We start from the raw sequence: 25,103 nt of genomic DNA, 5'->3' as shown, positions 1-25,103 counted from the left end.
TTCTGTATCCGTTCTCTGTGGTTCATATCACATTTTTTTTTTTTTGTTTTGGCAAAAGGCTAAGATTAAACCTCCCCTCTGACTTACATTTTTCCTTCATAAAATATTGTTAATTTCCAACACCAATCTGGAAATAGAAATAATGGGAAGATAATTTTTAAGTATGAAAATTATATCTTCTTTTCATGTCTACCCAGTAAGGGTCAAACAGAAAATTTCCCCAAAGTGTATTTATGCACAGAAAATGGAATTCAAGTGGTCAGGCGACCGCTTGACTATTGAGCTGGTCCTAAGGAACTGAAGTAAAAAAATGTGAAAATGAGGCTGGGTCCATAGTCTAAGTGTATACATTCCTTTTTTAAGAGCTGTAATACACTGCTGTCTATAACCTTTCCCGGGTGGATGCTTTGTGAGATCAAATGCAGATAATAATAATTCTCCTTAATTACACACAAGGGAACAGCAATTGGTTGTAAGTCAGCACTGGGGTAAAGTGAAATGGTGCTGATCCAAAAGAGACTAAGAAACGGGGTGGGGGTGGAGTACCCAGGAGTGGGTGTTGCAGGGACTTTTGGCAAACTGTTAAGAAATAGACATTCAGCTACGTTTATTGTTAAAATATTTTAAAGGACTTTGTGCTTTGAATGAGATTTTTGCATACGAATGTTTTAAAACCCTCTATGGTGAAGCATCAAATGGAAACTGAAATGATCAAAAACGTATTTACCCCCTTCTGTGATCTTATTATTTCATGTAAACCACTGAGATTTCACGCTGAAGTAATTATCATTAGTCCAAGGCACACACACGAGAACAAGTTATCTCACCTTTGTGATCCTTTACATTTGATTGTGTACACGCATTGTAAGACGAACTACTTCAATTAACTATGAGAACAATATTGATTTGCATTCTGATAATGATCACAGGACATATTTAGAAATAGCTGGGGGTAAATATTTCTATTAAATTAATAGTGGCAACATTTTATTTAATTAAACTATAAATGAAATTGGTAATGGATGTGATTAACATAATGGCACCAAAAGCCAGTTTTTGAAAGTCTAATGCAAAGGACACGATGGCCTCTGCAGTATTTTTGCATGGCAAAACAAAGTATTTTTCCTCTCTGGAAAAAGATATCAAATTCATTTGTATTAAATTTCCCTTTGCTGTCTGAGTAACACATTTATCATGCATCACAAAACAATTGCATAGGTTTTTCTTGTATGAGATACTATTTTATATGTAAACTAATATTCTTTGTGTTAAGCAAGCTTTGCAGCTTGCCAGTGAAATATATTTCAGTAAGCCATTTGCAAAGAATAATTATTTTTTCTTTTACCTTTACCATCCTAATTAGTGTTTTCAACTGATAAATGTGAAGCTGTAAGTCCATCCGGTCCGTCAACCAGGTGCAGATCACGTTCATGGAGCTGTTGTACCATTGCTGAAAAAAGAGACAAAAGTTCTCCAGCCAATACATCATGGAGCATTTATAGGGCAGAGAGAGAGCAGGCAATGTTTGAGTACCCCACTCTGTTGCAGGAGGAAACAAAATGGTTAAAGAGAATTTGAGAGCATAGAGATTAATGAACATTAGTTTATACAAAATTACAGGGTACTGGATACTGGACCAATCTAAGACAGACCAGTTAGGACTTTGAATCTAATTGAACTCTTCCATGACAGACACTTCCTATGTTTCAATTCATAGAGACCATCTTTCGCTCTTCTGATTATCTTTTTTATTGGACAATTTTACACCATTTATATTCAAGACACTAATTATTTCCTAATGTCATTGTCTTCGGTGCCAGAGAGATGAAGGCTTCTCCACTGGATTAATTGATGTTCCTTGCCACTTACCGTTTGAAAATTCCACACCCTGTCTGCTAAGTACAATACTGGAAATTGGGCTGAGAGCCTTAGGAATTTAGGGGCAAGTTTATCTTCATTTACCTGATTGAGGAGTGCTGATAAAGACAATGAATGAAGATTTCTCTTTAAGGGCCAAACTGTACTCTGGGCAGCTTATGTGCCCTTACATTGGCTGTGCAATCTGTTTTAATCTTAACACCAAAAAATTATGGAAGATGAGAGAAAAAAAAACTATCTACAAATGAGCTCATTTCAAGCTGTTGAAATCATACTTCCCCTTAAGGGGGTTAAATTTTGCTTCTTGTCTGTGAAAAATGCTTGAAGCTGTGTCACTTTAGACTGCCACCCCTGTGGTGCAGGAAGTCTCTGGTGCAGTATAATTTTGCAGTACTGCTCATATATTCATAAATCTCACTCGGAGACATATGAACAGTGTTATGAAGTGTCAGTATAAAAAAAAATCTAATCTTTTAAACTTCACCAGGTTTCATTACGCTCTGCGGCGTATACCAAACAATTTACAAATAAAATGAAAAGGTGTGGATGGACCTATATATTTATTTATAGGGGATCTATATGAACTGTGCACAGAAAAGATGCAAAAAAGAAAGACTGGTTAGAGAATTGAGATGATGCATACTCTCATGCTAACCAATACACACGCACATGCACGCGCGCGCACACACACATCGCACACCAGTGGGGATTCGAAAAGCATAAATAAAAACATGTTTCTGATGGTAACTCCACCCTTTCTCACCTAAAGATCATCCAAAATCAGTTTATGCCTAACACTCACAGTTTTTCCGAAGCCTTGTTTCTGACTTAATTTCTTTTAAAAAAAATTAATTTAGGTTTTTACTTGCAAGGTAGAACTGCCAAGTTTCACCTTGCAAGAAACGACACAGTCTCAGCCATGGCGTACAGAAGCCCTCTTTGCAATCTTTCATTTCTAGGCTCCTTCCTCATCGGAGCCAATTGTGGCTCTCCTTGGAGCCCAGCCGCAACAGAGACCACACTACCCCAATCGAGGCAGCACTGCAGCCTCACAGCCAACTTCTGCTCTTTTAAAGATCATGGAGGCGAAACTGTCAGTTTTAGGAACCTTCTGTCCCTCCCCAGGGAGCAGGAGGGGTAGGAAGTAGATTTTTTTTTTTTTTTTTTTTTTTGAGATTTGCAGTTCACTCCATGGAGGCAGGGTGTTTGCTGGGGTCAAGCTGCTTCAGGCATGGACAGGTTTTCCCCTCTAGGGGTGAGAACATTTTACTGAAAAATTTTTTTTGGTAGTGGTTGTTGGGGGGTGTTTTTGGCACCTCCTGCCTTGGGATTCTGGAGCTTTTACTGTCACTGCATCTGGGTTTGTTAAGAAGGGGCCCAGGGACAGGGTGATCACTGGGTCACTGGTATTCTGGCAGCCCTACCTTACTCCTGGCAACTGGGGGGCTCTCTTGTGCTAACCCCAGGCCTCAAATTCCACATTTACTGGTTGTAGCTGACATGTAATCTGGGGTGCTCAACAGATCTATTTTGAGAACTATGATCAACCTCCCCTTACCCCCAGCCTCCTGGGATTGGAAGATGACCTTCCAGCAATCCTGGCAACCTCCTGGCCAAACCTACAATTCCAGGGCCTCATGATGGGTACATCTCAGGGACACAAAAGAGGAGTGTGGCACTCTGGCTTCTAGGCAGAGGTGGCATTTTGCTTTGGCTGTGACAACAGGCAAACCGGCGCTGGCTTATATCACTGCCAGCAAGCCTTGTGCAACATGCCTTTTTCTCTTTGCTGAGAGACGTGCCACCTTTCAGGGGAAAAAAAAAAAAAATAACGCAACCCCCTGCCGCCCCTCCATTTTATGTAAGCAGTTCCCACTCTTGTAAATGGTTTCTAGTAGTAAAAAATAAAAATAAAAATAAAAAGGTAGGAAACTATCAACAATCTTGCTCGGCTGCCGAAAGGGTAGGGAGGTAGAAATTGCACACAGCAATGAATCAGTGCATCACACGCAGCCTCCCACCCGAGGAGAACAAGAAAGCCCTGGAACATCCATGCTTTCCTTCCTGGATCTCACATCTAGCAAAAGAAGTGTAAAAAATGTATGATGCCCCATTGGCTACACATTTAAAGAGGCAAAAGGGAGTAAGTCACTCCTTTCCAAACCTTATGCTCAGGAGATGAAATTGGAGGCACTTTTGGATGCAGCACAGTGCTAACTTGGTTTTCCAGAAAGGCGCTTCAAGGCATTTGGATGTCGGAAAAAGCAGGAGGCACTGCCTTCTAGAACTTTAAAATGTTAGAGGTACAGGGGATCTTCCACGTTATCTGTTATAGAGGAGGAAACAAAGGCCCAGAGAGGTGAAGTGACTTGCCAATGTCACACAGTGAGTGCCTCCAGAAGCAGCAGCTCTCCAGGATAGCCACTGCATTGAAAGAGCGGACTGTCTTCCGTTCCTCCTTCCTAAGGGATGGAGCAGTGTGTTTGCCGGTCATGACAGCCGATCTTGCACATCTCTTCCCAAATCCGCGTTCAGGGATATCACATTGATAGCTAGAAATAGGCCTTCGTGGGGGATTTTTTCATCATGGGAATTGGCAAATGCCACAAACCAGGGCTTTCTCCCTCCCAGAAAGCCAGTCATTAAACATTTATCAGCACAATCCTTGGTGTCTGGGTTGTTCTGCTCTTCCTCACAGGGCTCACAGTGCTTATTAATCGGGTTTGCTTTATTTGAGATGGATGGGAATGCAGCAGATTTGTTATGATTCTTCAAAAGAGGAAAATAATAAAATATTTTAAGTGCTCCCTATTTTGTTTAGTCCTTGGTTCGGATATGCCTTTTCCAGAGCTACCCTAACACCTGGGCACTAACTTTTCGGTAAAATATACTCTAAGTCTGTAGAAATAAGAATTGTGGGCTGACGACATGTACTAAGTATTTAAGTATAATTTCTACTCCTTTACTGCCTCCCATTAATTCAAGCATATTAATTTGAAACTTGCTAAATAAAGCTATTTTAATCCTAAAAAAAAAAAGCACTAAAGAAATAAAGACCCCAACAGCCTGGGCACCTTTAAAATATGCCCTCTGGGGAAAATTCTGTGAAGGTTTTGAACTTGTCACCCAAAAGGATGCCCATCATAGACAACAGGGCCTTTGGAAAGGTGGGAACCTCTTCAGTAGCTGAACTGGATCTGAAGGCTCTATTTAAAAGAAGCTGGAAGGCTTATCTAAAAATTTGCCACTTAATTCTTCTTTCTTTCTACACTGTAGTGGTTAAGAGCACAGGCCCTAACATCCACCTGGGTTTGTGATCTTGGGCAAGTTACTTACGTTCTCAGAGACTCAGTTTCCTGATGAAAATGGGGACTAACTAGCCTTTTATAGGCTTTTTCTGATGGGTAAATGAAATCATGCTCATAAAGCGCTCACAACGGCATTTGGCACATGATAAGGCCTTAATAAATGTTAGCTACCACCACCTCCACCACTGCAATCATCATCATCATCATCATCATCATCATCATCATCATCATCATCATCTTTCTTCTCTTTTTTCTCTCCCTCTCTCAACCTAAAAGATTCCCCAAAACAAGGGAGAAAGCGGAACACGTTACCAGGGAAAGTCATGTGGTGGTGAAGAAAATTATTCCCATTGGAATATTTCTGGAATTGTATGCATGCCTTACAGGACACACAAGTAGCTCCTTCACCATGCAGTTGTGTTGTAAAGTTTTTTCTGGTAGCTCATCATCCAAACTTTGGGTTCATAAAGCATATTTTAAACTATATTGACCTAGACTTACGTCTTGAATTAAAAAGATTCAGATACAGAATGAGTGATTTCTCAAACCCTGTGGGGTGAGTTACAGCTTCACTCTACATTGGCTACTTATTAGCTGGGTAACCTCAAGGAAATTACATAATTCTCTGACCCTCAGTCTCCTTTTGGGGTTAATACCAGTACTCGCTTCATGGGATTACTGTGAGCATTGAAAGAAATCATTTATGGGCCGGGCGCAGTGGCTCACGCTTGTAATTCCAGCACTTTGGGAGGCCGAGGCGGGCGGATCACGAGGTCAGGAGATTGAGACCACGGTGAAACCCCATCTCTACTAAAAATACAAAAAAAAATTAGCCGGGCGTGGTGGCGGGCACCTGTAGTCCCAGCTACTAGGAGAGGCTGAGGCAGGAGAATGGCGTGAACCCGGGAGGCGGAGCTTGCAGTGAGCCGAGATTGCGCCACTGCACTCCAGCCTGGGCAACAGAGCGAGACTCTGTCCCCCCAAAAAAAAAAAAAAAAAAAGAAAGAAATCATTTATGTGGAGGGCCTAGCAGAGTGAGTGTCACATAGTAAGGACTCAATAAAATTTATCCACTGTTGTTATTCCTCTCAGAAACATCATGGATATACTTTCTTTTTGTTTGTTTTTCTTTTTTTGAGACAGAGTCTTGCTCTGTGTTCAGGCTGGAGTGCAGTGGCATGATCTTGGCTCACTGCAACCTCTGTCTCCCAGGTTCAAGTGATTCTCCTGCCTCAGCCTGAGTAGCTGGGACTACAGGTACAAGCCACCATGTCCAGCTAATTTTTTGTATTTTTACTAGAGATGGGGTTTTGCCATGTTGGCCAGGCTGGTCTTGAACCCCTGACGTCAGGTGATCTGCCCATGTTGGCCTCCCAAAGTGCTGGGATTACAGGTATGAGCCACTGCACCTGGCCCATGGACATACTTTCAATATGTGACAGAAAGACATTTTTTTGATCCTCCCTTTCTAGTAAGAAGCTTAGATCATTAATATGCAGATACACTTGGGTCACCCATTTTGCCCTGCAAACATACTGACTTCATGAAGAGAAATCTTTAAACATAAAATATTTCTTCTCTAACATTCTGGTTAACTAAGGCCAGGATTAGGGTGAGGGAGTAGGGCAGGGTTGTACAAGTGCAGGATCAGATCCTGTCTTTAATGAAAATTTTGATATTTCAGTCATCATGGATTTTTTGCACTAATTTTGATTTTGTAAAAATGTTGTATTAAAATATTATTTATCTTGGTTACTATATTTTTTGGTTCTCCCTTAAATTTTGTGATAGAAAAGTTGCTCACTTATCTCTTCCTAGCCCTGCTCTTGGGTTCACTGTTCCCCTGGAAACTTTACCCCCTGGAAGAGATTAGGCTTGAGAGACAAGATGACTAATTAACACCTTATTGGACATTATGGGATTCACAGAAAATGGGCTTTCATTTAGCTCTGGACACTATCTAATCAGCTATATAGAGTGTTGCTACAATGATCGCTACTGCAGTTCTGTCTTCTGTCATGACAGCCACTCTCATTTACATGAGTCTTAATTCCTGACCCCCAACATCTTGATGTTAATTTGATATCCTACAAAGACATTACTGTTAATGGTACATTTGTTTTCAGAACAAGTCGTATATCACAGATGAGTGGCAGTGGAAACAAGGAGTAGTGGCTGAGAGGAGATAGAACCACTGACTGTATTTTCATACTCGTCACAAGAGTAATTTATCCCTTTAACTTACACAAACCCTTGTCAGACCAGACCATTCCGTAGGACTTTAGAGTCTACTGTTTTCAGCAAAACAGTAGTGTGTCCTGTAAGGCATGCATACAGGATTCCTAATACACACCCATATGCACTCACGTGCATGTACAATTCATAAGAATAGTTGGCTACTCATTGAACACGGAGCCCTTCTAATGTTCAGGCACTGCACGAAATATACTACAAGCATTATATAGTTTAATCATTGAATTGAACTCAAGATGTTGACACTATTAACAGCCTCGCTTTGTAGATGAGAGAAAAGGGCATAGATAGGTTACATAAGCAGCCTATGGTCACACAACTAGTAAGTGATGGGACAAGTTTCAAGTTGGTTATTTACCACTAAATCTGTATAAAAGTGGTTTGCATTCAACTTGGTACTTTATAGAAGTAATGGATTGGTTACACAGAAACAGCTCTAGTCCTAGGTGTCCCTAGAGCAAATTCATTCAGCTTTGAAGTTCTCAAAGAAGTGCGTGGGTAGGACAATGCTGTTGAAACTGTTTCTCTTAGAGCCTGAGCTTGGCTTGGTGTTGGACAGATTCTACATTTTATGAACATAGAAAGTTGCTAAGCAGAGTGTGGGGACTCAGGGGCATCCCCATGGAAAACCACTCAACAGCCTTAAGAACTGATGGATGAGAGATAATCATTGCTGACTCTTAAGGAAATGATTAGAAAAAGGTGAATGAGGCCGAAGGCTACCATTTCTTGACTAGCATTAACATAATTTTTCTTGTCCCCTATCATCCTACCTCCTCTTCTATTTTAGGTTGGTAACTCATCAATTGCTAGTGGGAGAAACTAGAAAAGTTGCCTTCATCACAATGATTGAATATTCCTAACAGAGTTTCAGAGATAGAAAAGCTATAACATTGATCAAAATTTCTGAAAAATTACATATCATAGGCTTTAAAATTTTTAGTGAATAAGGAGAGCAAAATGGTAGAGCCTTTTCATGTCAGGGGAAAAAAACTGTCTCATGTGAAATTAAAGATGTCATCAGGAAGCACTAGAAGAGAAGAATTTTAGGCAAAGTCACAAATCCAGTGAAAATAGTCTTATCCAAACTCAGTTCTTCCTGTGTTGCTTTTTTCTTCACAGGAAAATTTTATTGAAGTATAACACACATACTGTAGTAAATCACTTTTAGCAACACACACATACATATATACACACACACATATTCCCGACAAGATATGTTGCCCCATGCCTATAAATGAGGGAAATATTTAGCCCAATATCATAAAAACGAGCTCTTTAAAAAATAATGGCCTAAGAACAAATAACCATACCATGCAGAAACATACACCTTCACACACCTTCTTTGATTGAAAACTTGTGACTCAGTCCAATGTATCTCCATCCTGAGTGATAGCTGAAATCCACTAGGAACTGAGTTCTATTGTTAGTTCATTTCTAAACATGTATTTCCTTTGAAACTGGCATGTTCAAGCCATCTATATTAGGAAAGCAAAGCATTAAATGCCTGGGCACTTCATGTCTAAATTCTAAACAGTGCTGTGGCTGAATCTTCATCATCATCCACAATTTCACTTCATAGATGAGGAAGCTGAGACTCAGAAGTAAAGTGGTCTAGCAGCTAGCAAGAGATGGAGCATCGACTTAAAATTCTGAGAGGCAGTGCAACCTGTGGCTAAGAAAATGCACTTGACTCAGACCACTTGTGTTTGGATCCTGACAAATTCCTAACACCCCTGTGCCTCAGTTTTCTCATCTGGTGAGTGGAGATAATAATAAAACCTACTTAGGATTAAATGAGTTATTCGGTGCCGAGTGCTTATAAGAGTGCCACGCACATACTAAGCATTGGGTATTATTATCTGAGCCATGTTGTCCTACCCGGCTTCCCAAATAAGAAATCACAACTCCTTACGTGTGAGCTACTCACGGTTGTACAAAACTTTCTGAGCAGCAGGCCAAGCACAGTGGCTCACAGTGCCTGTAATCCCAGCACTTTGGGAGGCTAAAGTGGGAGGATCACCTGAAGCCAGGAGTTTGAGACCAGCCTGAGCAACACAGCGAGACACCGTCTCTACAAAAAATTTAAAAATTAGCCAAGAATGGTGGTGTGTGCCTGCAGTCCTAGCTCCTCAGGAGGCTGAGGTGGGAGGATTGCTTGAGCCCAGGGGTTTGGGGTTCCAGTGCTATGATTGTGCCACTGTACTCCAGCCTGGAGAACAGAGCAAAGCCCTGTCTCTGAAGAAACAAACAAACAAACAAACAAACCCCACCTTTTTGAGCAGCTTCTGTTTTTCTGAAAATGCCTGAGCAAGCAGGTAATTTGGTAACTGTTTGGTAACCAGCCGGTGTTTCTGAACTCAATGCTGGGGGATTTTTATATTTTCTCTGGAAAGTTCCCTTTCTCTAACCCAACACAGCCACACCTCAGAGAAACTGGCACAGCATCTTGCCTAGAGGGGCTAATGAAGTAACATTTTGTTTGTTGGCAAGGAGTCAAAGAGGAAGATAATACTTTGACCACACCCATGTGACTAAGTTCTTCATTTTGTTTTTGGTGATAAAAGTGAACTATTATTTGTTAAGGGAAAAAACCCCTACAGCCTATTTCAATTGCTATATTGAAATACTGTAATGAAATATTTTATGTTTGAAGCTTTCAATGCGTATTTCTTCCTTACAATTTGGGTAATTTAAGAACATGTGAAAAGCATCATTCAGGGTTTCTTTACACTTCCACCAAAGTCCCCATAGCTTCGTTAGCCTAAGCCAAAATGCCACAGCCCCCTGGGTCTCTCAGGTCTAACGATCACCCGGGATCTGGTTGTATTTGGTGTTTTTATTTTTTTTTTTGAGACGGAGTCTCGCTCTGTCGCCCAGACTGGAGTGCAGTGGCGCAATCTCGGCTCACTGCAAGCTCCGCCTCCCGGGTTCGCGCCATTCTCCTGCCTCAGCCTCTCCGAGTAGCTGGGACTACAGGCGCCCGCCACCACGCCCGGCTAATTTTTTTGTATTTTTAGTAGAGACGAGGTTTCACCGTGGTCTCGATCTCCTGACCTCGCGATCCGCCCGCCTCGGCCTCCCAAAGTGCTGGGATTACAAGTGTGAGCCGCCGCGCCCGGCCGTATTTAGTATTCTAATCACAGATTCACAGAGGGTCTGACAAAGAAACCCTGGCACGTTCAAGCCGTCTATGCCAAGTGGGCAAAGCACTAAAGGACGGCACGCAGTTCATAGCAAGTTTCCAGATTTGTCAAATCTTCCCAAGGGCTGAACAAATACTTTCTAAAAGGGCATATCATCCAAATGCGTTCAAAAACCAGTATGCCGTTGAAAGATACAATCTTCTGCCTTACTTGAGTGTTGCTATAATTCAGGATTCATCCTTCAAAACAACTGCTCTTAGAAATGGGTATTTCCCAGTCACAGCTTCAGGACGCGCAGCTAACAGCACAGAGCTATAATCAGACACCGAAGCTCTAATCAGACACCAAAATCAGAGGGTACAGATAATCAGAATGACCTTCTCAGCTGCCCTAAGTGTCATTTTTAGTTGAGGGTAGGATTTTTTTTTTTTTTTTTAACATCCATAATTCTTTGGATACCTGAAAACCCATGCCATTGAAGTCTTTACAAAGCTATCAGTGCTGTGGCTTTTCAGGATGGCCAGGTCCTAAAGTTTGGATGGCAGCTCCCTGAGGACTCACTGACGGAGAAGTCTGAGACAACGTGCTACAACCACAGTTTCAGAGACTATAGCTTCCTATAACCTGCTGCTGAGAGAATTCAGCTCCTCTTTTGCCTTTAGCCTTTTCTCATTAGGAAGAGATAATGCAAAAGACATAATAATTTAAAAGATATATTTAAATTGTTACTGCTTAAAATATTTGCTGCTTCTATAGGAAGGTATAACGGATTTAACATTTGGGAGCATTATTTTAACTCCCTTAAGAAGGTCCTAAATATCTTGATTTTTTATTAAGATAAGCAGTTATCTATTCATGACCAAATTTCAACTCTGTAAAAGGTGTAATAAGTAATTCTTTAGCATCAAAATTTCAAACGAATGATTAAAAGGATGAATCCACATGTAGACCCCTGACTTAATGCATTTCAGCCTTCTAACCCAAGTCAGTCCTGTTGCATGGGGGAAATTTCAAGGGGAGGCAAGAGTCCAGAAGGATCCTTTCTAAAAGCAAATCAAGCAGGGGAGTTTAATCCAAAGCTTAGCTTATATGAACTATCTAGGGGTCTCTCTCTGGAAGACACATCTTGTGGGGAATTTTTAGCTAGCCAAAACCAGAATACAAGTAAGTATGTTGCTTCTGAATTAATCTGATTGTCTAAAACCCAACAAGTCACAAAATCCCCCTTTATCCTACCCAATCCCACTTTTCAATATGGCGGGTGGTCATCAGTGAGGAGGTGTGATGGTCTCAGAAAGGCTATCTTTCCTAATAATCATAAGATATTGCTGGAAATGGTGTACCATCTTCAAATGAGAAAACTAAGCCAAAGTTCAACTCATTGATACCAACTTAAAGACAGGAAGGCATAAGATGGGAAAGCAGAGGCACCGATGTGAATTTTCAGTTAGGAGTACTACCTCCAACCCAAAAGCAAATACCACTTTTCCGGTTTCCACAACCTGAGTAAGTACCATTATACTTACTCAAAAGTGGAACTTTTGAGTATAGATGCAAAAACATTGAAAGTAGGATCTAGAAGAGATACTTCTACATTGATGTTCGTAGCAGCTTTATTCACAATAGCTGGAAGGTAGAAGCAACCCAAGTGTCCATCAGAGGATGAGTGGGTAAACAAAATGGGGTATATGCGTACAACGGAATATTATTAAGCCTTAAAAAGGAAGGAAATCCTGTCACATGCTACAACATAGATAACTCTTGAAGACATTATGCTAAATGAAATAAATCAGTCACGAAAAGATAAAAACTGTATGATTCCACTTATATGAGGTATCTGGAACAGTCAAGTTCATAGAAACAGAAAGTAGAACAGTGTTACAAGGGGCTAAGGGGAGGGGTAAATGGGAGTTGTTTAATGGGTGAGAGTTCCAGTTTTGCAAGATGAAACGACGTCTACAGATCGGTTGCACAACACTGTGAATCTATATAATACTATTGAACTGTACACTTAGAGATGGTTAAAAGACAGTACATTTTTTGTTATGTGCTTTTATGACAATTAAAAGAAAGATGAGAAATAAAAATCACTTCCCATACTTAAAACAAAACTTTGCCTAAGAAAGAACAGATATGCAGCAATGTACATATTCTAATCTGGCACACCCAAACATACTTTAAAAAAACAAAAAATTTCTTTGTAAGATGAGTGTGGTCATTTCATTTAATCCCAGCACTGAGGCAATTTCTCAAACTCTCAAGGCTCCACAGAATTTTGAGATTATGAAGAACAAAGAACAAATCTGGTAGCATTTGCTCAGTCATTTATTTGGTTTATTTAAAACATGCCACGGGGCCAACATTTCTAAATCTGCGAAATAGAATTAAATGAAGCCCAGAGATGAGAACTGAGAATCCTCATAGAGGATTGGGTCCAAACAACAAGAAAAGGATGCATTTTTTTACACTGTGTAGCACGTCACCTCATATGTTTTCACAGAGACTCCCCTGTCCCTTATCCACCAGCCCCCACTCCAATTTTTCAAGCCAAATCTGCTCAAGCAATACTCAGCCCTGAGACCCCAGTTGCCCAAAAGGGCAACAGCTCTCCATCCAGAATCACTCCCACCACAACAGACTTATTAAGGTTTGGAATGTGTGTTCAGGAAGCCCTTATTTTAGGAAACAATTAAGTAGAATTAGGCTAATAATGCAAGGCAGGCAAAGCTTTTGCCCTTTGCTGAAAAATAACTCCTACGTGGAACAGTTATACTAATAAAAATCATGTATTTCTTAAATGCCTCAAAATGATCTTTGCACCAAGCTCAGCAATTAACACTGCCCCACTGAGGAGCATTTATTCCCCAGGCTTGGGAGGATTAATCTCCCTGTTCGCCCAACCCATGTCTTCTGTTGGTGAAAATACAGTGTGAGGCTTTGGGGTCTGGGAATAGAAATTTCTGCAAGTGGGAATTTTGCAGGAGGCTCAATTCCCTTCTCATCTCAGAGGGTGGCAAGGTGGGAAGGAAGGGCTGGGAGCCCCCCACTAGGCCCAAATAGAGGCCACACCAAAACTCTTCTTGGGCCTACCTGTTCTTGACCTCCAGGGAGGACGGGAAGGCCTTTCTTCAAGTGGCCTGGGCCATGTCTACTGGGGGATTGTTCCCAACCCCCACAAACCCACTCTCCCCTCAAAGTAGCCATTCATGGGCCTTCCTCTGGGCCAGAAGCAATAGATATCCCAGCTCCAAGTCTGGGCAGGAAGTGACCGCTGGGCAAAAGCGGGACACAGACCCTCCCGTCTGATGCTTTGTCTCCTTGACAACACCCCAGCTGGTGGCCTGAGGCACAGGCTTAATTTCTTTTCTTTCTCTGCCCACCCTCCCCGCCCCATACTTCTTTCCCTCTTTCTCTACACGCACACGTACGACATCCAACATAAAGTTGCCGAAATAGCAATCTTGTCTCTGAATATATAAATTGCAAAAATTGATATGAATAAATCTGCAAGTAGCACACTGATTGTGGCACATTTTATCAAAAAACGGCGCTCGGTTGCTCGGTGGCTGGGGAGGGGGTTGGTGTCATTACACATACAGAAAAACATCTGCAAACTCCCAGTTTCTTTACTTAGAACTGAATGGAGGCATGACCTCCTGTTCCTTGCCATGAACCCTGAGTTCGCACTCATATTTTACATGTTACAGGAAGCCACAGCTCGCCCCAGGGGTGCTGCAAACAGACACGCAGAAGCCAGATGTAGCCCCCCCCAACTCCTTAATGCACCTGAAGAAGCCGGCAACTCGACATTCAAAAGCTGACATGCTCGTAGCTTAAGGTCACTTCAGATTTTGTAAAGAGGAGGACAAAACCAGGAATGCTTCTAGGGCTGGGCTGTCAGCGGGGAGGCAGAGGGATTACAAGAAACCTGTGACTCTGCCTCTTTCTGCCTTTGCTGGTAGTTTTTTTGTGTGTGAACAAGTGCCATACAACAGATTGAGCCTCGTATAAAGGCCTGAGACTGTGCAAGGGTTCCCCGCTGGGCCTCAGCTGTGCTTGCAATTAGCAATAGGCACGGAGTGACTATTGTTGGGGTAGCGGATGGCAATGCGAAGTGACAAGTTTTATGGGGGAAGTTGGGAGTGGGGATGCTCTGCAAGTTTCTCTTTCTTTCCTTTTTCTTTCCTTTTTTCTTGTTCTGCAAAATACCCTTCCTTGGGAGGCTGCAACCTCCTGTTTCAGTGAAAGCTATTTTTCTTTTTCCTTCGTCATTCAAAAGAGTCTTAACAAAATTGTTTGAAAGAATATTTTTCTCAGTGCTTCAGAATGCAGGTTTTCTAGGTCAGAGCTTCCTTGCTGCCCTATTTAATGTCAGAAATACCCATTTGCCTCAAATTAGCAGAGAGCTTGGAGTTGAGGGCAGGAGATTAAGCATACAAAATTACTCAGCAGGTGATGGTGGGGTGGATTTGGGGGTTGAGAAGTCTTTAAAACTGACTACAAGACATTATATACTTCTGACAAAAGAACATAGTAATCCTACCTGCTTGCTTTAACCACTGTTGTTTGCCTATTATTATGTGCTTTAATGCTCATGAGAGCAAAACTATTGCTGATACTACTCAATTACCATAGTAACTCACACCGGTGACCTCTTATCACACGGCTCCCAGCCCAGCTAAACCAATCCAGACAGTTTGTGTCTTTTTATTTATTTAAACGGTGACATATACTTGGACTGGAAAGCTCCAAATAGAGTCGACTCTTCTCTTCGTCTAGATTAAGAACTTGTTTTGAAATTTTGAGTAAGGGCCTTTTCACCTTTTGAATCTGAGGTGGTTCTGAAGTTTATGGATTTGAGGCTGTGGAACGCCTTCAAAAACATGAAGACACCCAACAATGCCCAATAAAAAGAAAAGAACATGTGTACATCAGAGACCAGCAGCCTCCCAGCTGCAGGAAAAGTTATGTTTCCCACTCGGGTCTCCAGCTATGGTCTGTCAAAGATTGGTAGGAGGAAAACTGGATGTTCTTCCTGGGGGACCACTGCTATTTTATCCTATCAGTGGGCTAAACACAGACAGGACAAAATGACTACTCAGAGGGATTTAACTCTAAGTTTTAAAAAGGAATTAAAAGTGACATTAGTATACATTTTTCCTTTTTTTGAGACAGGGTCTTACTCTGTCATCACCCAGGGTGCTGTTACCCAGGCTGGAGCGGAGTGGCACGATCACGGCTCACTGCAGCCTCAACCTCCCTGGGCTCAGGTGATCCTCCCACCTCAGCCTCCCAAGTAGCTGGGACCACAGGCATGCACCACTGTGCCCAGCTAAGCATACATTTTTCTAGCTTCGCATTTTTCACTGGCCTGTGAATGTATATGTGAATACATGTGTACATACTGTATTCTGTACTCTGTCTGAACACTACTGGTGATTCTGATTTGTTGTGCCACATTAGCATATTAAATGCTCTGAGAAGTCCTGTAGTAGAGAAGTCCATTTAATTTTGTGTTTTTCCAAATGTATTTTAAAAAATAACTATTTTTATTTTATTTTATTTTATTTTATTTATTTATTTTTGAGAATGTCTTGCTCTGACGCCCAGGGTAGAGTGCAGTGGTGTGATCTCGACTCACTGCAGCCTCTGCCTCCCAGGTTCAAGCGATTCTCATGCTTCAGCCTCCTGAGTTGCTGGGATTACATGTGTGTGCCACCCCACCTGGCTAATTTTTGTATTTTTAGTAGAGATGGGGTTTCGCTATGTTGGCCAGGCTGGTCTTGAACTCCTGGCCTCAAGTGATCCACCCGCCTCGGCCTCCCAAAGTGTTGGGATTACAGGCGTGAGCCACTGCACCTGGCCAGAACAGAAGAACTATTCTTCATGAGCCACCCATTAAGTTCTCTCAGGATGTTTATGTCTCATTGAATCTGATTTGGAAAAAAGTTCTATAGTGACATTAATAATATTGCAGTGACTCACACTTGTAATCCCAGCACTTTGGGAAGCTGAGGTAGGAGGATCACTATAGGTCAGGAGTTCAAGGCTGCGGTGAGCTATGATTGCACTACTGCACTCCAGCCTGGGTGACAAAGTGAAACTCTGTCTCTAAAAAAAAACAAACAACAACAACAAAAAAAACTAGCAATAATAATAATAAAAGTAGGCAGAGAACAATGACATGTGCCTATAGTCTCAGCTACTTGGGAGTTTGAGGCGGGAAGATCACTAGAACCCAGGAATTTAAGGCCAGCCTGGGCAACAAGTGAGATCCTAGTATCTTTAAAAAAAAAAAAAAAGAAAAGAAAATATTTAGTGAGCACTTATTATATATCAGGCACTATTCTAAGCAGTTTATATGACTTAAACTCATTTACTTCTCCTAGCAATCTTAAGAAGTAATGACTTGTTAAATCCTATTTTACATTTCTATAGTATATAATATTTATATGAATTTATTCTCTATGAAAAAGGAAGAAAAGGAAATGTAATTTCATATGTAATAAATTGGCTTTTAATTTTTATTGTATTTTTCCTGTTTCTGAGTCTTCAGAGATTGTGAAGCCCATGGGTTCCATGTTTTCTTTTTCTTTTCTTTTTTCTTTCTTTCTTTTTTTTTTTTTGAGACAGGGTCTTACTTTGTCACCCAGGCTGGAGTGCAGTGGCAATCTCAGCTTACAGCAGCCTCGACCTCCCAAGCTTAAGTGATCCTCCCGCCTCAGCACCCCAAGTAGTTGGGACTACAGGTGTGCAAGACCATGCCTTATTTTTATTTTTATTTTTTTGGTATTTTTTTGTAGAGATGGGATTTCGCCATATTGCCCAGGCCGGTCTCAAACTTCTGAGCTCAAGTGATCCACCAGCCTCAGCCTCCCAAAGTGCTGGCATTATAGGTGTGAGCCACCAAGCCCGGCTGATAAATAATGTTTTCTATGACTACATGAATGCCCTATTAATATCAAGTTAAATGAAGAGCAAGGCAAAAACCTTCAAAACCCTCCCACCTTTGAACTCAAGGTACCCAAATATCAGAATATACCTTCCCCCTCTATCTAACGCTTTTGATTAGCCTCCAAGGCCCTGCCGCCTTGAAAGAAAGAATATAACTTAGATGTCAAAATTACATCTGTGCTTGCCTGTACACAACATAACTTCTGAAACTGCGGAATGTCTAAGAAATTAAATAAAAATGTAACCAATGGCCGGGCGCGGTGGCTCAAGCCTGTAATCCCAGCACTTTGGGAGGCCGAGGCGGGCAGATCACGAGGTCAGGAGATCGAGACCATCCTGGCTAACACGGTGAAACCCCATCTCTACTAAAAATACAAAAAATTAGCCGGCCGTGTTGGCGGGCGCCTGTAGTCCCAGCTACTCGGAGAGGCTGAGGCAGGAGAATGGCGTGAACCCGGGAGGTGGAGCTTGCAGTGAGCCGAGATCGTGCCACTGCACTCCAGCTTGGGCGACAGAGCGAGACTCCGTCTCAAAAAAAAAAAAAAAAAAAAAAAAAAATGTAACCAATGGTCAAATCCTGAATGAAAAATGGAACATGGGCCAGACACCAGCTGCTTTAATACCCCTGGCTCAACAGCAGGACCTATCACAGCAAAATCAGGAAAACTCGATTTTGTGACACATTACATAGAAAAGTTTTGTAGCAAACATCAGAAGCTGACCCCTTACTTTCTGCAAGCAAACCGGGAAACTGTGATATGTAAGAGAAAAGGAATGGCTCTCCTATGTACCTGAATTTCTCAGTTCAGACCATTTCTTTCTTCAAGAGACATAAATAACGAGCCCAATGTGATTACGCCCCAGTCAGCTTCTAACCAGGCCCTGTCTGCCACCTGGGTCTCCCAGAGCAGGTGTGCAGTTTGGGCATTAACAAACTGACCACTGTTAACAATACCTTTTTCTAGGGCCTATTTTTCTCTGGATATGTTGGGGGATTTAATCATAGGCCTCCCTGCGCATTGAGAAAATGGACCCCCATGCCTTTAGCCTCCATCCTCTCAAAGGAACTTACTGTTTTGAGAAAATGTATAGTTACAATCTGAATTTGCACTTTCAAGTCATCTCAATCTTTTAAAGCTCGATTATGTCAAAAAGAAAATTCCAGTTTTGGTGGCACATCCTACCACCCATTATCCATGTGAGCAGTGCGAATAATTTATCTGAAAACTATTCTCTGATATGCATACAAGAACTTAAGATGTAGGAGAAGGATTCAGCGTATGAACTGAATTCAGATTGTTCACGAACAGCATCTGCCCACTCCCCTGATCGCTTCTTAGGTATGGGAACTGCATTTAGAGTGAACTGCATTAATTCGCAAGCAGATTGACGTAAGCAACTGAATAAGAAATTTGCATACCATATAGAAATGATTATAGAAATCATACTCTAAAATAAGGATAGTAACTCATGTACAGAACGGAAAGATAAAGTGGAGTGCCAACTTTGCCTTCTTAAAACAGGGTTAGCTAATCATATTAGGGCTAATTTCATAATTTGCACACATTAAACTTTCTAGAGTCATGAATCATTAGAGTTTTGTGAGCCAAAGTTGAAGTTCTTACTTAGGAAAATTCAAACTGATTTTAGGGAGTTGGTTTCCTGGGCTGAGGTGGTTTTCATCATGACTCTCAACATACAAAAGCATGATCTACGTATGTACATAATTTCCACACTATTACATGGACAAAATTCAGGTGAATAGGTAAATGGAATGCTTTACATCAAACCACACAGCTGGTTTCCAAGCAGATAGTGAAAGGACACAAATATACCATCTAAAAGGTACTGTCTGGAATCCTAGAATTTGAAGACAATAAGACCTAATGACTCTAACTGGGTTAAGGAGAGTTTCCAAAGTCCTCTAAACAGTTTTGAAACTAGATCTATTTCAATTCAGTGAACATGAGCTCTTTGGGGAATGATTTCTCATAAGGCAAGAGCATGATCTTTTTAGGAGCTGGATATGGCATTGAGTGGTTTCCAAAAAGCAGTCAACATACAAGGACTGGGTGCACGGACAATATTCAGATGGTGGTCCAGGAGCTGGGAGGGGTGCTGGGTTTCAGAAGAGAAGGCAGAATGGCATAAAGGCTGGAGGAGGGAAGATGCAGCAGATTGGGGAGAGCACGGCAGGCAGCACAGGTGGATGGAGAGGGCATCTTGATCTCCTAGGAGGAAATATTTGGGTGTCCATAGCGACTGCCCAATTAGGGGAATCTAGAAAACAGGTTCTGATGCCTGGGGCCCAGCAATGAGGAAAATAAAGACAAAGTGCTGCTTTTTAGAAGCTAACATGTGTTTTCACCATGTACAGCTGGGTTCTGCCTCCAATGGCGCCCTTTCCTCTTGCTTTATTTTTACTCTCAGGAAACCGTATTCTCCTCTTTCTACTTCTCACTGCATATGACTCTATTTTTTTTCTCTTTATGGGAGAGAGAACGAACACACACACACACACACACACACACACACACACACACCACTTGCCAGATCACTTACCCAAACCTTACTCTGGGGAGCCAGCCATCTCATTTCTGTAAAAGGCACAAACCTCAGACCATTGTCCTTATATAAGATACACATTCAACATGCTGGGTGCCCTCGATAGCTACAGATGGTTTGGGATCCACCAGCCAGGAGGTAAGAAGTCTGCGTCAGGTCCCCCATTGAAGTGTTCAGATGGGTCTAGGGCCTGAGCACAGAGAGTTAAATCATAAATTAGCCATGAGTTAATATGTGAGGCCCGGATCACTCTGCTTTGCCGTCAATGCTTCCCGTCCACAAGGCTCCCTCCCCCTTCCTCCCCACACCCCCCACCCTTTTGAGGTGACAGAATAAGAAATTAAACACTTGTGGGTTCATTCGAAAGAGTGAATGAAATTGAATAAGCTCTCAGTACTTGAGGCGCACAGCGAGCGCCTGAATGGGGCAAACCTCCTAAGTTGAATGGAGTGTCTTTTGGGACCAATTTGTCTCTTTTCACTCTTTATTCTTCCCTTTTTGCTGACAGATGTACAAAGGCGGAACTGCGCCGTGCAGCTTATCCGCATGCACCCACAGCAGCTGTCACTTTTGTCGAGCAAGTTAATCAAGCAAATGCCACCATATCCCACTTTCTATAAGGAACAACATGTTATAGACAGTAGTCTTGCTAGAAAGAGACTTTATTTTAACTTTGATTGGCTTCGTTCCCCCACCCCTCCTGACGCTTCCCCCTTTTCCCCCCAAAGGAGGGGGAAGGGGGGACTTTGCCCAAGCCAAGGATTTGGCTATGACAATGTCAGATTTCATAATAATATTGTGTGTGAGGCTGGAGACGCATTTGGAGTTCTTTCCTAGGGACGGAGGGATGCCCCGGGTCTGGGTTTTTTTGGAGTGTGCTATTGTTTGTGCTGGACTGTTAGGCTGCATGTCTCAAGTTATAAAAAGAAAAGCCGAGGGCAGAAAATAGTATTACGCCACGAATGTCTTGGATTAATTTTATTCTTTTTTCCTTTGTAAAGCAGGTTGTGTTATTTACATATTTCTTTTGATAAGCCTCCTTGCCTGGCCAAGCTTACAAAGACTGTGCTAAATACATAATAGCATTTCTTTGTGCATCTTGTCGTTAGTGAGTTCTTTAAGTTGAATGCCCAAATTTATTTCTAATGTGCACCAACAAATGCAAGCAGGCCTCCATTTCTCTAATTCTGTGTAAGCCAAGTGGGGAGCCTTTATAAGAATTCCCTCACGTCCACATCCACTTACCCTTCTGCCTCAGTTACCACTATTTGATGGTGTTCAGAAACCACAGGCAAGAGTGAGCTTCATTAAACGGTACGCAGTGCTGACCTCAGCCACTGCCCCTGAGCCCCCAACCTGAATGCCAAAACCAGACATATTTTGAATAAACAAACTCTTTAGAAACAATGCATATAGACCACTTTCCAATGGCGAAGGGATTTGCCACTTTCAAGAGCTGGCTAACAGCTGACGATCTATCTGGTAAGCTCTTTAAAGTTTCAAGAGAAAAAACAACTCCCACTTTTTCTTTTCTCCTTTCTTCTTTCCTTTCTCTTTCTTTTCTTTCTTTCCTCTTTTCTTTTCCTTCCTTACTTTTTTTCTCTTTCATCACCTTGTCACATTGTTTAGTATAAGCTTTGGTTAGAAATAAATCAGGAAAGGACTTTGGTGATACCTGATCACAAATTTTCACATTGCTGACATCTTAGGCATTATTGGATAATGACCACGTAATGATTTAGTTGCAACTCCATTTGCATTATGCACAGATTGTATAATCATGTTATTCTATAATTGTCGATTACTCACCTCCCCTCTCCATAAAGTATTGCTAACCTGTGAAACCTCATAGTGCCATTGAAAACTTAGCTATGTAGGTAGGTTAAAAGAGTCAACAGTCCCTCACTGGAAAATCTTGAGCATTGTTGTTTAATAATACCACTGTGTCAAGCTTTGCTTAAGGAACTTAAGCTGCTACCCTAAACCATTTATCAACTGTCTGGGATGTAATGATATTGTGTTACCATCATTTTACCCCCCAAATAAACCACAAAACTTTATTCTTATGGGATAAAAGATCTTAGAACACAGAGGGAGAGATAGACTGAAAGCTGAGACCTACCCCTTAGTTAGGCCTAGGTAGAAGTGGATTTTGCAGCATATATGGTATGCAAGATTCCCTACTGCGCTGTAGTCTCTTTCAGCTGAGGATGGGGTTTCACCCTCAAGTGGGTTACAGAAGTGCTTTCTGGGATCATTTTAGGACCAAGGTCTGCTGGTATTCATAGAGCTTGAGTCCAGTGACAATGTCCTCACATTCAGGGAAAGACCTGCCCTAATGGGGTTGAATTTTCATTAAGGGGTCTCTCTGATTAGCTATGCAACACCCATCATTGTTAGTGGACAAGCTGTGACTAATAAGCCACGTTCTAGCTAGAGGGTCATAGAATCACAATTTCTGTCTTATATCCTGCGCTGATGCCATGAGGGACATGGTGATTACAGTAAGAACCCCAGTGGATGAATTTGGGACACATAGCACTCGGTATAGTGGGGGCTTTTAGGGGTAGGAAGCAAATATTTGAATAGTGTAAAGTTTTTGCCTAAGATATTATAGTTACATGGCTACTCTTGTGGTCAGAAAGAAAGAGGTTGGATCTAGGACTGACTATTTTCCGGGCTTCTGAATTTGGCGAAGTCAGTTTGCCACTCGGTAAGCCAACTTCTTCATCTATAAAAACCTACCTCACAAGGAGATCATGAAAATTACATGCATTATTACACTTAAGTGCCTAGAACAGTACCTGGTACATAGCGCCCAGTGAATATTGGCTCTCATTGGCCTCAATACCTGTAACACGGAGATCATGAAGGTTCCTATATCCTAGGGCTGCTAAGAGGATTTAAAAGAAATAACACATTTAACAAGATGGTGCTATTATCTCTAATGTACAGTCAGGAAAATATACATTTAAAAAACTCTAAATAAATGTTGTAATTGTTATTATTAAACAGCCATTTATTAGAAACTTCAATTAATTGGAATCTTTCCTGCTGTTTTCCTCTTAGGAGAACGCTGCCTTTTTTTTTCTCCCCCTAAAAGCCCTCTTTGGGATTTGTATCAAAAGAGCAGCTTTCAGAATGTGCTTTGGGCTGACAAACACTGTAGCCCCATCTTCTAGAGGCACAGAGTATGGCAGAAAGAGCACTGCATTCAGAGTCGGGGAACTTACTCGCAGTGCAATTCTGGATAATTCACCTTTATTTATTTATTTTTTTTGAGATGGAGTCTCGCTCTGTCGCCCAGGTTGGAGTGCAGTGGCACGATCTCAGCTCACTGCAACCTCCACCTCCTGGGTTCAAGTGATTCTCCTGCCTCAGCCTCCCGAATAGGTGGGACTACAGGTGTGTGCCATCACGCCCAGCTAATTTTTTGTATTTTTAGTAGAGATGGGGTTTTACCGTGTTAGCCAGGATGGTCTCGATCTCCTGACCTTGTGATTCACCTGCCTCGGCCTCCCAAAGTGCTGGTATTACAGGCATGAGCCACAGCGCCCGGCCTGATAATTCACTCTTTTAACATCTTCGAGACTGGATAGTGACACTTGGGGTTAAGTAGTATGAAGTGAGAGTCCTAAAATGTCTTGACCCAGAGAATTAGACTCGGCTTCAGATGCTCAATAAGGTGGAAAACAGAAAATAGAACTAAAACATTTGCAAGATTGTTTCAAAAGTTGTCAGAACAGAAAAGGTTTTCCCATGAATCTTCAAATTCACCAAAAAATCAAATGGGCCAAAGCAATTCATTACCCATTACATGAACCAGAATACTATATTTTCAAGGCTTACAAAAAAATCAACTGACAATTGCAAAAATCCACAGTGAGATTTTTAAGGAATTAATTCACGTTTTTGAGTTAGAATTGGAAACCGAAAATATACTCGACAAAGTACACAAAATACTATCAGGGCTAGGAAGTCATCAATACCTATTTAACAAATGGTTATTGAAGGCTTACATACGCCGGACACTAGTGGCGAATTAGGTAGACAATAACAGTGCTCTCAGAGGTGGGGATGAAAATACCATACTTTCAGAAGAAAGGGCCCTGAGGATCTGGGTAAGTTCATTTTGGACCTCAGGTTTCCTGTCTTAAAATGAAAATAATACTATCTCTTCCCATCTCTCCACAGTGTTGCTACAGAATAAATAAAGTTATAAAGTCTTGTAGGATACAAAGTAGGAAGGGTATTAACAGAAATAAACACGTATTGGCTGGGTGCGGCGGCTCACGCTTGTAATCCCAGCACTTTGGGATGCCGAGGCGGGCGGATCACGAGGTCAGGAGATCAAGACCACGGTGAAACCCCGTCTCTACTAAAAATACAAAAGATTAGCCGGGCGTGGTGGCGGGCGCCTGTAGTCCCAGCTACTCGGAGAGGCTGAGGCAGGAGAATGGCGTGAACCCGGGAGGCGGAGCTTGCAGTGAGCCGAGATCGCGCCACTGCACTCCAGCCTGGGCGACAGAGCGAGACTCCGCCTCAAAAAAAAAAATAAAATAAAAAAAGAAATAAACATGTATTTCAGTATCTTTTATCCTTAAAATCAGGGTTCAACCACCTCAGCACTATTGACATTTTTGCAGATAATTATTTGTTATGGGGGGGCTGTCTCCTTCATGGTAGGATGTTCACTGCCTATCCATTAGATGCCAGTAGCACCCTCCCGCCACCAGTCAAAAATGTCTCCAGACATTTCCAAATGCGCTGTAGGGGTCAAAATCACCCACAAGAGAGAACCACTGCTCTAAATTAGTGGTTCTTGACCAGATTAAACTCTTGGAACTTATTTTAAAAACAGACGTCTAATCCCTACCTTAGATCTACTGAATCAGAATATTTAATGTACAACTGGAATGAGTATATTTTTAAAATGAAAAAGTACATATGTAGTTCTGATGCACACCCCTGGCTAAGAAGCAAACATTAAAAGACAAAA

General features: G+C 41.7%; 1 protein-coding gene across 19 annotated transcripts in view; it reads right to left on the bottom strand.

The window, feature by feature from the left end:
- The window catches only part of CADPS (calcium dependent secretion activator), a 478,648-nt gene that overhangs the window by 3,319 nt on the left and 450,226 nt on the right, over positions 1-25,103 (bottom strand). For all 19 annotated transcript variants that reach the window (XM_030801932.1, XM_030801936.1, XM_030801937.1 and 16 more), the window contains one exon: positions 1,346-1,450. In XM_030801932.1, coding sequence (XP_030657792.1) covers positions 1,346-1,450 — 105 coding nt within the window. The remainder of the gene's footprint in view (positions 1-1,345; positions 1,451-25,103) is intronic.

This window comes from Nomascus leucogenys, chromosome 21 (assembly GCF_006542625.1).
Source record: "Nomascus leucogenys isolate Asia chromosome 21, Asia_NLE_v1, whole genome shotgun sequence".
Taxonomy (NCBI): Eukaryota; Metazoa; Chordata; class Mammalia; order Primates; family Hylobatidae; genus Nomascus; species Nomascus leucogenys.
Note: the sequence above shows the minus strand (reverse complement) of the source record. Positions and strands in the feature narration are given on the sequence as shown.